Source organism: Entelurus aequoreus, linkage group LG07 (genome assembly GCF_033978785.1).
Source record: "Entelurus aequoreus isolate RoL-2023_Sb linkage group LG07, RoL_Eaeq_v1.1, whole genome shotgun sequence".
NCBI lineage: Eukaryota > Metazoa > Chordata > Actinopteri > Syngnathiformes > Syngnathidae > Entelurus > Entelurus aequoreus.
Window position 1 is genome coordinate 46,591,713 of NC_084737.1, and position 13,424 is coordinate 46,605,136.

General features: G+C 46.7%; 1 protein-coding gene and 1 pseudogene across 1 annotated transcript; one reads left to right on the forward strand and one right to left on the reverse strand.

Moving 5' to 3' along the window:
- The first annotated feature begins 1,194 nt into the window (after positions 1–1,194).
- LOC133653089 (protein snail homolog Sna-like) lies at positions 1,195–3,116 on the forward strand. Its single transcript, XM_062052094.1, has 3 exons — positions 1,195–1,564; positions 1,663–2,199; positions 2,274–3,116. Exons 1-3 carry the CDS (start codon positions 1,480–1,482, stop codon positions 2,453–2,455), a joined length of 804 nt encoding a protein of 267 aa, XP_061908078.1. The 5' UTR covers positions 1,195–1,479; the 3' UTR covers positions 2,456–3,116.
- A 4,816-nt stretch (positions 3,117–7,932) lies between these two features.
- LOC133654377 (uncharacterized protein K02A2.6-like) lies at positions 7,933–10,725 on the reverse strand (annotated as a pseudogene).
- Between the last annotated feature and the right edge of the window lie 2,699 nt (positions 10,726–13,424).

Sequence of the window (13,424 nt, forward strand, 5' to 3'; positions counted from 1 at the left end):
TGTTTTTATTACCGTGCTGCCCTCTGACCCCCAGTCTATGTGGCGTCGGCGTCAACAAGCGTCTAACGACGTGTGAACTTTTGGGCATGCCGTGACAATGGCGCCCATAGACAGGTGCATGCACCCCCTCCTCACTCGGCCAAGCTGCCACTGCTGCATGGCTCTCTTTCCCTTTGCAATGGTAAACAGGCCCACTGACGATGGGGCACCTGATTTGAATGGCGATACCTCTACGCACAATTACGCACGGCAAAATACGCATGAATGTGCCCTGTGGGAAGTGTATTAAACGCCTTCATATTGGGAAAAACAACGCATCATCTTCCTCACCACTGGGAAATGCGCCAGGATGTTAGAAGTTTGACTGCTGGTTGTTGTATTGTCTTCCACGCCTTCTTCGCTAAAATCTTCTCATTAAAAGAGCCCCAAGCAACAAGCACACACATTATTAATCAAACACGCGTTTAGAAACAACGTCGACGCCGACAGAGGGCGCGCTAACTGCTATGTATTATACTATGTGTTGTCTAGCCATCCTCTTATCTAGCAAAAATACTGGTTTATTTTGTCAAGTCACTTACTACGGTGGCCGACGCGTTGCAACGTCCAAAACACATGAAATGCGGAAGTACGGCTAAAACCCCAACATTAATTACGGAATGTCAAACGGGACGCAATTAAATAACTGAGTACATATTTAAATAATTACTTAAATGTGTCATTATAACATATTATCATTGGAATTGAATAGACACGTGTTATCAAATGTGTCAATAACATATATGATGTGAAATTACATTTAATTATTTAATGAATTACTCATTTCAAAATGTAATAATCATTGTTTCACGATTTAATGTTTAATATAGTGATGACACTTTCAAATAACATTTTTTAAAAATATATAATTAATTGTATCCCATTTGGCCCTCCGTAGTTAGCGTACTATTAGGATGTTGCGCCAGGTTGAAAGAAATACAAATACATGAACGGCATGCCCAGAAGAAAATTGATGGAGTGAAAAACGTCCTTTTTATTTATTTAATAAACTGTTTTAAACCAATATTAGAGAGCTGCTAATTTATTGAGCTGTGCTTCACCGGTGTTTTTGCGTGTTTTGTTCGTTTGCCCCTTTCGGCCACCGTAACTAATACTTTTTAGATGCAATTGCTCAATTGAATCCCCGAGGGAGACTTAAAAAGGGGTGACATGCATTAAAAAGATTTGCGACTCACGCACCGACATTGCACGGGCACCTGTGGCGAATGTCGCCGGTGGCGCCACCTACGACACGCTGGGTGTGTCTCTGGGCGGGGAAGTAGTGCCCACCCACCCCGCTGCGTCTCCTTCCTACAGACTATATGAGGAGGTGTCCGTGCAAGCACACTTTTGAGCCTCATCTGTGCATGCTGCGTTGCCTTTCCGTCTCAACAAGAAGAAACAACTCGCACCTGTGGGAATTACCTTTTAGACCTCAAGATGCCTAGGTCGTTCCTTGTCAAGAAGTATTTTTCCAGCAAGAAGCCGCCATGCTACAGGGATAGCCACCTGGAGAGCCAAACTGGTATGTTGATGTGTGAACTTTTGCAGTGCAAAAAGTGTCAGAAGATTATGCTTTTACATTGAAAATCCCTCCTAATTTGCTTCCTTGTGTTTTGGCAGCTTTGGTCCCAGAAAGTTTCCCACGGGCTGATCTTCCGACCCAGAACTCTGCCCTGACCTGCTACCCCTCAGACCTTTTCAGCAGCATGGACACACTGCCTGCACCACTCTCTCCAATCGCCTCAGCGTCCCTCCCGCCGTCACCACTTGGACCTCTGGACCTCAGCAGTTCTCCCTTCAGCAGCAGCGGTGAGGAAGAGGAAGACGGGGGCCGTTCTTCGGACCCCCCCAGCCCGGATGTCATCCAGCCCGACTACCACTGCGGGTACTGCAGTAAGAGCTACGCCAGCCTCTCCGCACTGTCCCACCACCAGACATCCCACCACCATCAGCTCCCGGTCAGCTCTCCGTCACCGCCCACTGATGTGTCGGCGTCACGGCCGGCCTTCCATTGCAAACATTGTCCCAAGGAGTACACCAGCCTGGGCGCCCTGAAGATGCACATCCGCTCCCACACGTTGCCATGTGTGTGTCCCACTTGCGGAAAGGCCTTCTCCAGACCGTGGTTGCTAAGGGGACACATTCGCACACACACAGGTTGGTCTTTTTATTCTCTACTTGAGTTTGTGATTTCAACATGCATGAAGCTCACACTTCCCTTCTTCTTTCAGGTGAACGTCCGTTCGCTTGTCAACATTGTAACCGGGCCTTTGCAGACCGCTCCAACCTCCGTGCACACCTGCAGACACACTCCGAAGTGAAGAAGTACCAATGTGGCTCCTGCTCGCGGACCTTCAGTCGCATGTCTCTGCTGCACAAACACAACGCTTCCGGATGCAGCCCTGCCTCGTAGCTCCATTGGTGCCACACCCACCTTGGGGACTTTGCCTCGAGTGCCTTTTTTTTAAATTGCTGGACGGTCTGTTTTCCATTTAAAATTGGTGTCTGCAGCAGCCTATAGACTTATGTATGACACAACAGCAGCTGGACATGCAGTTAAATCCCAGGAAACCCCAATTGGTGCCGGCCGGTCCGGGACTCTGGCCATGTTGCAGCTGCTTGGGTGTGTTTTTTGTGTGTATGTGGGGATGCCATTCCTTATTATACATGCATGATGTGTGCGTGTTGAGACAGCTGCCTGAGAAGGTGGGTAACAGGTGACCCTCCACTCACCCATTCAGGAGCCCCACGGGGTGTCCCCGCATATGAACAGACCACTTAAGCTTGACCAAATGACCCAGTTTGCTTTCACCACTATTTCTCTAGTGTCTTAATGGTGTGTGTGTCTTTTTTAAAGTTGTTTATGAACTATTTTGATCATCACATGCCTTGTTTGTGCATTTTTTTCCCTGCCACACGTAAATAAAAGCTTTGTTGTAGAAAAAATATCCTTCCTACGGTTGTTTTCATCCACACTTTTTTTTTTACACCACTTGTCGTCATTAGAGTCATGGGAAAGCTGCATTCTATCCCAATTGACCTGAAATGTATAAGAAAAATAGGCATGCACACTCACCATTTTGACAATTAAGAGCTGGGGTGTCAAACCTGGTTTTACTTAGGGCCATGTCGTAGTATTGGCTGCCCTCAAAGGGCTGTTTGTTACACTGAATAATATAGACATTTATAAGGATTAATTCACCCCATGATGCTATTATACAATTGCCTGCATTTGAGTACATACTGTAAACATATTTTACAGCCTATTACTGTAATTAGATAAACGGTAACAGTTTTTTTAATAGTAAAATTCTGGCGACTGAACTGCCAGTGTTTTACTGTAAATTAATTTGTAATTTTTAGAGTGTACAATTTGATGTGTAACTGTCAAGACTTAAGTTTTTTTTTTTTTTTTACCGTGAAATCTATTGTGTATTTATGTATATGGAAAAACAGTACTACAGTTTTTTTATGTTAAAATTCTGGTGACTTAGTTGCCAGTTTTTTACAATAAAATATATTATAATTTTTACAGTGTACAAATTGATGGATAACTTGCTTTAAAATCCTAACTGTCGAAGAGGATATTAAACCATTTTTTTTTTTAACAAAAAAGTGTTTGGAATGTATGATAATATATTTGTGCATTATTACATACTGTTATAGTTTAATAGACATGCAGTACATGCAGTTTTTTCTGTGAAAACAGAAATAACTAATCCATTTAGTAAGAAAAGACAAAGTACTTTATTGATGCATACTATTACCAGGCCATATAAGCAAAGCAAATGTATTTATAGAGCACAATTCGTACACAAGGCAATTCAAAGTGCTTTACAGAAAATAACAGGAAAGCAATCATCTATCCTTCCATTTTCTACCGCTTGTCCCTCTCGAGGTCACAGGGGTGGCTGGAACCTATCCCAGCTGCACTTGGGCGGAAGGCGGGGTACATCCAGGACAAGCCGCCACCTCATAGCAGGGCCTACACAGATAGACAGGCAACATTCACACTCACATTCACACTATAGGGCCAATTTAATGTTGCCAATCAACCTATCCCCAGGAGCATGTCTTTGGAGGTGGGAGGAAGCCGGAGTACCTGGAGGGAATCATGAGGAGAACATGCAAACTCCACACAGAAAGACCCCGGGGATCAAACCCAGGACCTTTTTATTGTGAGGCACACACACTAAGCCATGGGTCACCGTGCTGCCCAAGAGATCAAACATAATCGTACAACTAATCATAATTCAAATTAAGATTATAAAATGAGATCGCAATTAAAATAATCATAACTCGGATTAGATTTAAAAGGCATACATTAAATACTTTCAGTTGTCATATCCACAATTTTATGAAAGTGTTTTCAACCTAAACATTGCTAACCTTGAGGCCTGTCTACCATCTTCTGGGAGACTTTTCCAGATTTTAGGAGCATATAACTGAAATGCAGCCTCACCATGTTTGGTCCTGACTCTAGGCACCAGCAGGAGATCACTCCCTGAGGTTCTCAGAGCCCGAGATGGTTCATATGGTTCTAACATGTCAGAGATGTACTTTGGCACAAGACCATGAAAAGACTTGTACACAAGCCGAGATGTTTTAAAGTCTATTCTCTGAGCAACAGGAAGCCAGTGCATTGACCTAATCACTGGACTAATATGGTCATATTTCCTGGTTCTAGTCAGTACTCCAGCAGTAGCATTTTGGATGTACAGCAGTTGCTTTACAGGTCATTTAGTCATCCAGTGAGAAAGCCATCACAGTAGTCTAACCTGCTGGAGATAAAAGTTATTAGTCTTTCTAAGTCTGCTTTAGACATTATTCCTCTGATTTTGGCAATTATTTTCAAGTGTTAAAAAGCTTTTGATACTATTGACTTAATGTAGTTGTTAAAGTTAAAGTCTGAGTCCATTATTACACCTAGATTTTTTTACCTGACTATTAGGTTTCCGGGAGAGGGTCTCCATGTGACTAATAATAGTTTATTTTTGCTTTTGTGGGCCACAGACAATGATTTTAGTTGTGTCTGAGTTTAACTAAAAAAAAAAGTTTTGCACCCACACACTGATCTGTTCGATGCAGCAACAAAGTGAATCAACAGGCTGATGTTCACCTGCCGTCAGTGACACGTAGATCTGAATGTCATCTGCGTAGTTGTGGTAGGACACATTAAAACGTCGTTTTAGCTAGCCTACTGGCAGGACGTGCAAGATGAACAAAGGATGTGGCTGGCCAGATCTGGCCCCTTGGCATCGAGTTTGACACCTGTGATGTAGAGTCTCCAATTAGCCTAGCATGCACATATTTGGGATGTTGGAAGAAGCTGGAGTCTGTGTACAAAACCAATGCAAGCACAAGAGAACACACAAACTCCACATATTGCATGCAGGTTTGAACCCAGTGCGGCCAACATGCTAAACACTAGTCCACCCTGCCGCCCCTTGTGGTTGTTTCAACATGCTCCAATATTAAACCTTTCAACAGGCATTGTATTCACCTACAAGACCAAATGAGTTCATCAGGACAGATGTGACATGCTGTGAATGAGAAGATGGAGTTGTGTGCGTTAGAGGGGTTTGTGTGATGCTGAGTGATTGGGGGAACACCTGCACACACCTGCCGTGCTGTCAGCCTGCACTTTAGATGCGCACATTGACAACTCAAACTCAAGACAGGAGTAAAGGAGAAGTTGAATTTGTGAGAAAACATGCATGAAAAGTACTTTTTTGCATACAGTGTAGGAATGTTACTGATCCAGTTGCTAAAAGATGGCCTTGTTGGAGAGGTTGCCTCTTTATGGGAGCAAGGCTGGCACAGGTCCAGTCAGTCTGTGCAGACATCTGCCACACAAACTCCTGTGTTACCTCAGAGGAACCTTCGTAGGAAGTGTGTGCTTACTGCTGAGAGTGAACATGCAGGGCACACATATGGCAGCAATGTGTCTACAATACCCCCCCTGCTGCCCTCCTGACCCACACACACTGACGCCAGCGTGTCTTGGTGAGGTAACAGCGTGTTTCCTGCAATAGCTCCCTGTGTTGAGAGGTGGATACACATGTGTGTGTGTATGTGTGTGAGAGAGGGGAGGGGGAGATTGGCACTTACAGAGTCGCATCTCAGATTGCGTGACTTGGCTTGCCCAACGTAAACAGCCCCAGAGAGACGACACACATGCAGACAGGCGCATGCACACACTCGCAGCTGCATGCGAGGAGCCCGTGAATAAAGTGGGCTTGTGGCTATTTTTCTTTCATCTTACTTTATCAAAGCCTTCTCTTTTACAAAAGAATACCTAGCTATTTTTTTCGGCTGTTTTGAAATACAACTCTCACATCTTGATGCATTGCGCTGTGTAGGCGGCAGTCTATCACTTTGTGGCTTAGGGGCAATGAGATCACTGGACTTGCCACCTCTTCCCTGTGTGGATGTGCAATATGTGTGCGTGCGTGTATGCACGTTTGTAATATCATATTGGTTGCCTCAAAGTGCTTTCGTGTTGGCAGTGTCATACATGCAACCCCTGACTAATGTGACATTCCTAAGCCATTAGTGACAGACACACAATACTGCTGTGTCACAGGGAGGCTGCGACTCCTTTTGCTGCTCTTAAGTCAAAGCAATAATGTGCTTTTCCTCAAATATGAAATCATATCATACTAAAAAAATGGGATTGCAATTCTTTTGTGTTATTTCCAAGGGAAAAATGCAATATCACCATAAGTTATTCATTTTCGATCACTTATACACTTTGGATTGGTAACCTGTCAATCCCATCCATCCATCCATTTCCTACCGCTTGTCCCTTTTGGGGTTGCGGGGGGTGCTGGAGCCTATCTCAGCTGCATTCGGGCGGAAGGCGGGGTACACCCTGGACAAGTCGCCATAATTAGATTGGGGAAAATGACGCTAATTGGCCAAAATGTGCGAGGAAGTTGCGGGCTGCGCATATTTTGCAAGGATTGATTTAAACTCCGACTTTCTCCTACCTCCAAAAACATGCACCTGGGGATAGGTTGATTGGCAACACTAAATTGGCCCTAGTGTGTGAATGTGAGTGTAAATGTTGTCTGTCTATCAATCCCAGCGTTCATATAAACCATCCACACTCGCCTTTTTATTTATACATAATTTAGATCTTCAACTGAAGAATCACACGTAGAGCCACTGTGCTGAAAGTGTGACCATCATAGCTGTAAAAGTGTAATAGCCTCATCCATATTTTTATCATGTGCAGCCGTATAGGTTCCTACATTGGAGCCTATACTGGCTGAATGGGTGGGTGAGAAGGGATCACTTGTCAGTCAAATAATTTACATAAAATTATCCTAAAACATTTGTATTGTATACTGACTGTTAGTATGTAACACTAACAGTCATCCTCCTATTTCACCTTATCTATGTAATCACGAGAGCCGAGTCGGGAGCTGGTGTAGACGTTAGACAGCTTTATTGCCACACCCCGAACGGAAGTTCAACCCAACATATATGAACCCACCTGGCACTCCCCCTGGTGGTCACTGGGTGTAACCATGCAGACAAAACATACAGCTCAATACACAACATCCCTCCCCACTTATTCAGATTCGCACCCACCTAAAACCACCCCTATTAACCCCAGCCTATAAAAACAGACTAGGCCATAAGCACTTAGAACGTGTGTTATGTGCAAAATGATGCTTTGTGCGAATCGGCGGTGTAACCATAAAATACATTGAAATACCCACTTAGGGGGCTATTGTAAATAGGGAACTCAAACTTAAACACATACATGCTTACTGAGGCCGGGGGGTAGACTACCCCCGAACCTCGGAGTCAGTCAACGGGGATTATTCTGCCCCAAAACGTGACATGACTCTCTAACAACCCACGCCCCCAGTTCAGAGATTAAGGCGGTCTGGAGCTCTGGTAACCCGGAGTGGATACCTCCGGCCTGGCGCGCCAACATCCGCTCTCCGTCTGGGTGACCCTCCTGGCTCGGGGGCGACTGTCCCGGTTCCCAGAGCATCCCCTCTTGCCGGAGAAGGGGGGGGGAGCAACCGGCTGGGCCCCAATTGTCAGTTCACTCGGCACAGCTAGTTGCTCTGGACCAGTGGGAACCAAAAGCGCACGGTCACCGGCTCTCATCTGCTCTGTGTGACGTCTCCAGAGTGCGCCTGCCCCCACATCCACGGAGTAGGATACTGGTCCCTCTTGTGATGCCACCAGTCCAGGCATCCACTTCTCCTCCCCCCGTCGATAATCACGCACCAGCACGGCCTCCCCCACTGCAAACCGTCTGTCCTTAGCCACCAGATCTCTGCGTTCTCGTTGGCCCTCCTGCGCCAGCTCCACCGTAGCCGACACGTTCGGCTTCACAAGGTCCAAGCGAGAGCGGAGCCGACGGCGCAGGAAGAGCATAGCCGGAGACTCACTCGTCGTCATGTGAGGCGCATTCCTGTAGCTGAGTAAAAATGCCTCCACTCGATGTTGCAGCGTAAATGTTCCCCTAGACGCTTTCAATGAACGCTTCAGCGTCTGCACAAAACGCTCTGCTTGACCGTTCGTGGCGGGGTGAAACGGCGCTGACCTTTTGTGCTTCACTCCGTTTGCCCGGAGAAATGCCCCGAACTCTGCCGCTGTGAATTGTGGCCCATTGTCACTAACCAGTGTCTCTGGTACTCCGTTGCGGGCAAACATACTCCTCAGGGCCTGTACAGTCTTCTCCGTCGTCGTCGTTTTCATCACCTGTACTTCCGGCCACTTAGAGTACGCATCTACCACCACCAAGAACATGTGTCCTTCGAACGGCCCCGCAAAGTCCACATGGATCCGTTGCCATGGAGATCCCGGCCACGGCCAGGTGTGTAGTGGGGAGAGCGCCGGGTTCTTTTGGTTCCGTTGACACGTAGAGCATGTCCTGGCCTGCTGTTCAATCTGGGCGTCTAACCCCGGCCACCAGACATGGCTCCGTGCAATGGCCTTCATCTTGACCATGCCTGGGTGCCCGGCATGTAGTTCCTTCAGAAGCTGCGGTCTCAACGCTGGAGGCACCACCACTCTACTGCCCCATAGCAAACACCCCTGGATCACCGTCAGTTCGTCTCGTCGCATGTAGAAGGGTGCCAACGCGTCATTCTGCCCAACTGTTCCAACAAACTGGCCTGAAACTACCATATCTACTACCCTAGAGAGCACTGGGTCATATTTAGTTCCCTTCCTAATATCTTCACTGTCCACTGGGAGTGTCTCAAGGTGATGTACTGTCACCCTATCTACTGCGTCTGGCTTTTCCCCATGCGCTACCTGCAGTGGCAACCGTGAGAGACCATCTGCATTCCCATGATCTGCTGCTTTCCTGTATTGGATTGTGTAGTTGTGTGCCGCTAACACTAACGCCCACCGCTGCAGTCGTGCGGCCGCCATAGGTGGCGTCGCCTTACTGGGACTCAATATACTTGTCAGCGGTCTGTGATCTGTGAGTAGTGTAAAATGGCACCCGTACAAATAGGCGTGGAATTTACGTACCCCAAAAATAATTCCCAGCGCCTCCCTTTCAATCTGAGCATAATTTTGCTCTGCCTTGCTCAGTGTCCTAGAGGCAAAGGCTATGGGTCTCTCCTCACCACCGGGCATCACGTGCGAAAGTACCGCGCCCACCCCATACGGCGACGCGTCACACGCTATCCGCAGGGGCAACCTGGGGTCATAATGCGTTAGCACCTGTTCTGATTGCAAATGGTCTTTTGCTGCCTTAAAGGCTTTCTCGCACTCTGGTGACCACTTCCATGCCACTCCGGTGTGCAACAGCTCATGTAACGGGCTGAGCATGGTTGCCATGTTTTTAACAAAACGCCCATAATAGTTTATCAGGCCCAAAAAAGAACGGAGCTGACTCACATTAATGGGGGCTGGGGCCTCCGCTATGGCCTTAAGCTTCTCTGGGGACTTATGTAGCCCTTTTTTATCAATGACATGCCCCAAATATTCTAATGAACTCTTGAAGAATTCACATTTCTCCTTCTGTACTCGCAAACCGAATTTTCCCAATCGGCCCAACACTGCATCTAAGTTTTTTAGGTGATCTGCATCGTTCTCCCCAGTCACCAAAATGTCGTCCAGGAAACAATGGACGTTGGGGAGGCCCTGCAACACTTGGTCCATGACTCGCTGAAAGATTGACGGCGCAGAGGTGATCCCGAAGGGAAGACGGTTATAGCAAAACATTCCCTTCTGCGTGGTAATGGTCAGATATTTACGGGAGCTTTCCTGAACCGGCACCTGTAAATATGCGTTCGCCAGATCTAATTTGCTGAAACGCTGCCCCCCTGCTAGCGATGCGAAAAGATCTTCTATCCTCGGAATGGGGTAGTGTTCAGCACAAAGCGCGGGATTCAAGGTCACTTTAAAATCTCCGCATATACGTACTTTCCCATTTTTTTTTAAAAATGGGTACAATTGGAGTAGCCCATTCACTAAACTGTACTGGAGACAGTACGCCCCCCTGTTCCAAACGCTCTAATTCCTCCTCCACCTTCGGCCGAAGTGCATACGGCACCGCCCGTGCTTGGAAGAACTTCGGTTGATGCACCGGCTTGAGGGTTAACGCCACCTCAAAGCCCTTTAGTGTACCTAGACCTTCTTGGAACACCCTGGCATGGCTGTCTAGTACTGTCGCCATTGTGCGGTCTTCCTGTATGGGATGTGTAGCTCGAACAGTTTTAATCATTGTCCAATCTAACTTTACTTTTCGCAACCATTCTCGTCCAAAAAGAGAGAGAGCGTCACCCTTAACCACATACAGGGGGAGACGTGCCCGTTGTTTGTTGAGACGCACGTCTACTTTTATTACCCCCAAGGGTGTCATAACCTGCCCTGTATACGATCTCAACAGTAGGTTGGTGGTACGGAGGCGTAACTGGCTAAATTTAGCATTGTATACTTTTTCTGAAATGATCGACACTGCCGCACCTGTGTCTAACTCCATTTCTATAGTTTGTCCCTCCACCTTGGGTCTAACCCAGATAATCGCTGACGCAGCGCTATCATGTTTAACGCTTTTTTCTACCTCCACTACATGTAAGCCTCCCACCCCATCTGAATCTGTTGTCTCTGGGTCGCTGGGCTTAGTCTCCGCCTCTACCTGATCGGCCCTCTTTTTGAATTTTCCTTTCATTTTCTGTCCCTTTTTAACCCCAAAAAAATGTGTTGTCTTCGGTCCCCCTTTATCCTCCCTGCACATACGAGCTATGTGCCCCCTTTTTCCACAATTGTGGCAGGACTGGTCCTTGTAAAAACATTCCTCCATTTTGTGATTTACTCTACCACAACGAGTGCATTTACGGCCCGGTGGCAAGGAGAGAGAGACAGCGTTCACCTTCTGTGAGCTACTGAGCTGTTGAGATTCACGTGCCACTGTTTCTATTGAAACTGCTAGTTCAACTGCTCTTTGGTATGTTAAATCCTTCTCTGTTAACAGCCTCTTTTTAATCGACTCACTGTTCAACCCACACACTAACCTGTCTCTTAGTGCATCCTGCAGGTAAGCTCCAAATTCACAGTGCTCTGATAATTTTTTTAGATCTGTTACATACTGTGTAATAGTTTCCCCCTCCCCCTGATCTCTCTTATGAAATCTATATCTCTCCGCTATCACTATGGGCTTTGGGGAGAAATGTGCTTGCAACAATGTCACTACCTCATCATACGTTTTCGTGCCCGGCTTCTCTGGGGCGATGAGGCTGCGCAGTAGACCGTACGTCGCCGGTCCCATCACGCTGAAAAACACCGGCAGCTTCCTCCCCTCATTCAGTCCATTTGCTGCCACGAAGTGCTCAAACCTCTCCACGTATGTCGACCACTGCTCCGTCGACTCATCAAAGGCGTCCATCTGTCCCAGGATGCCCGCCATGCTCGCAGGTCGTCCCGACGTGAGTCGTACCCCCGCTGCTATGCGGAGCTAATGCTAACAAAGCTAAGCTAACGCTAGCCGTCGATGAACTCCGCGGATTCGCCGCCACCCGCCTCTTAATCCGTCGGCAGGCGCATCCGTGCTCGTCGCCAATTGTTGTATACTGACTGTTAGTATGTAACACTAACAGTCATCCTCCTATTTCACCTTATCTATGTAATCACGAGAGCCGAGTCGGGAGCTGGTGTAGACGTTAGACAGCTTTATTGCCACACCCCGAACGGAAGTTCAACCCAACATATATGAACCCACCTGGCACTCCCCCTGGTGGTCACTGGGTGTAACCATGCAGACAAAACATACAGCTCAATACACAACAATTTGAGTATTGTGCCAAAGTGAATTTGTTTCAGGAGTACCATTCAGATTCAAGTCCAAACATTTTTTTGTCTGTTTCTTTTGTAAAAGTAACTCATTTGAGAAACAAAACAGCTTTGAATGTCCACTGTCAAAGCTCAGGAACAGTTAATGGGCTGTTTGCAACGTTTATGCTGATGCGTCGAGAGTGCTAATTTTCCAATGTGCTCTAAAGAGGACCTATGATGATTTTCCTCTTTTCTGACTTATAAATGTTACAATGTTGGATACTGGTGTTAAACAATGCCAAAGCATCAAATCATAAGGTGCATGCATTTGGGCATCAGCTTGCATGCAGTTTTGCAAGCCTCTGAACGCTGTGTTGTGGAGTATTTTATTAATAGGGGCAACAGAGTGACATCACAGTCTGGTGGACGTATTTATTGAGGCCATGTCTACACTAAGGCGTTTAACCCCTTAAACGAATAATTATTTAGCCTAAGCCCCATTTCAGCCACACTAAACCAGCGTTTAAGGTCCCCCTCCTCGGACACATTTTTACACGGGTAAGTCAACCCTGTATTTCTTGAATCTCCGGCACTTAGCTTCGTATGGACTCATCGATCGTTTACAAACTGAGTTCGGAAAGTAAGTGACGCCAGAAAGACCGCGCCCACACAGGAAGTGACGCTAGAAAGTCCGCGCCCCCACACATCAGAAAGAATGTGCCAAAGCCAGCCTCATAACAAGGATGGAGGCGGATCATGCAGACATGCCCGTGTTTCTCCTTCTTGTACATGTACAGGCGCTTTTGGAAATCACAAATCAATACCTTAAGAGAAGGCAACGGGCGATTGCAGCTATTTCGGATACTACACATCTCGACGGCAAGAGAACTTTCAAACTTTCGAACAGTCAGCTGTGATTCTACTTACCGGAAAACTTGGTTCCTTCCTCCCATGGATGTGATCGTGATAGGCAGTGTGTGACTACAAATATTGCTTTTTGGATGTGACTGTGAAATGGCCAGGCAGTGTGCATGATCTTCGCTAACTCCGCCATTAGCGCGCAGCTGAAAGATGGAATCATCCCCTCGTGCCCCCAAACTATTTCTATTGTCTACTTTCTCATG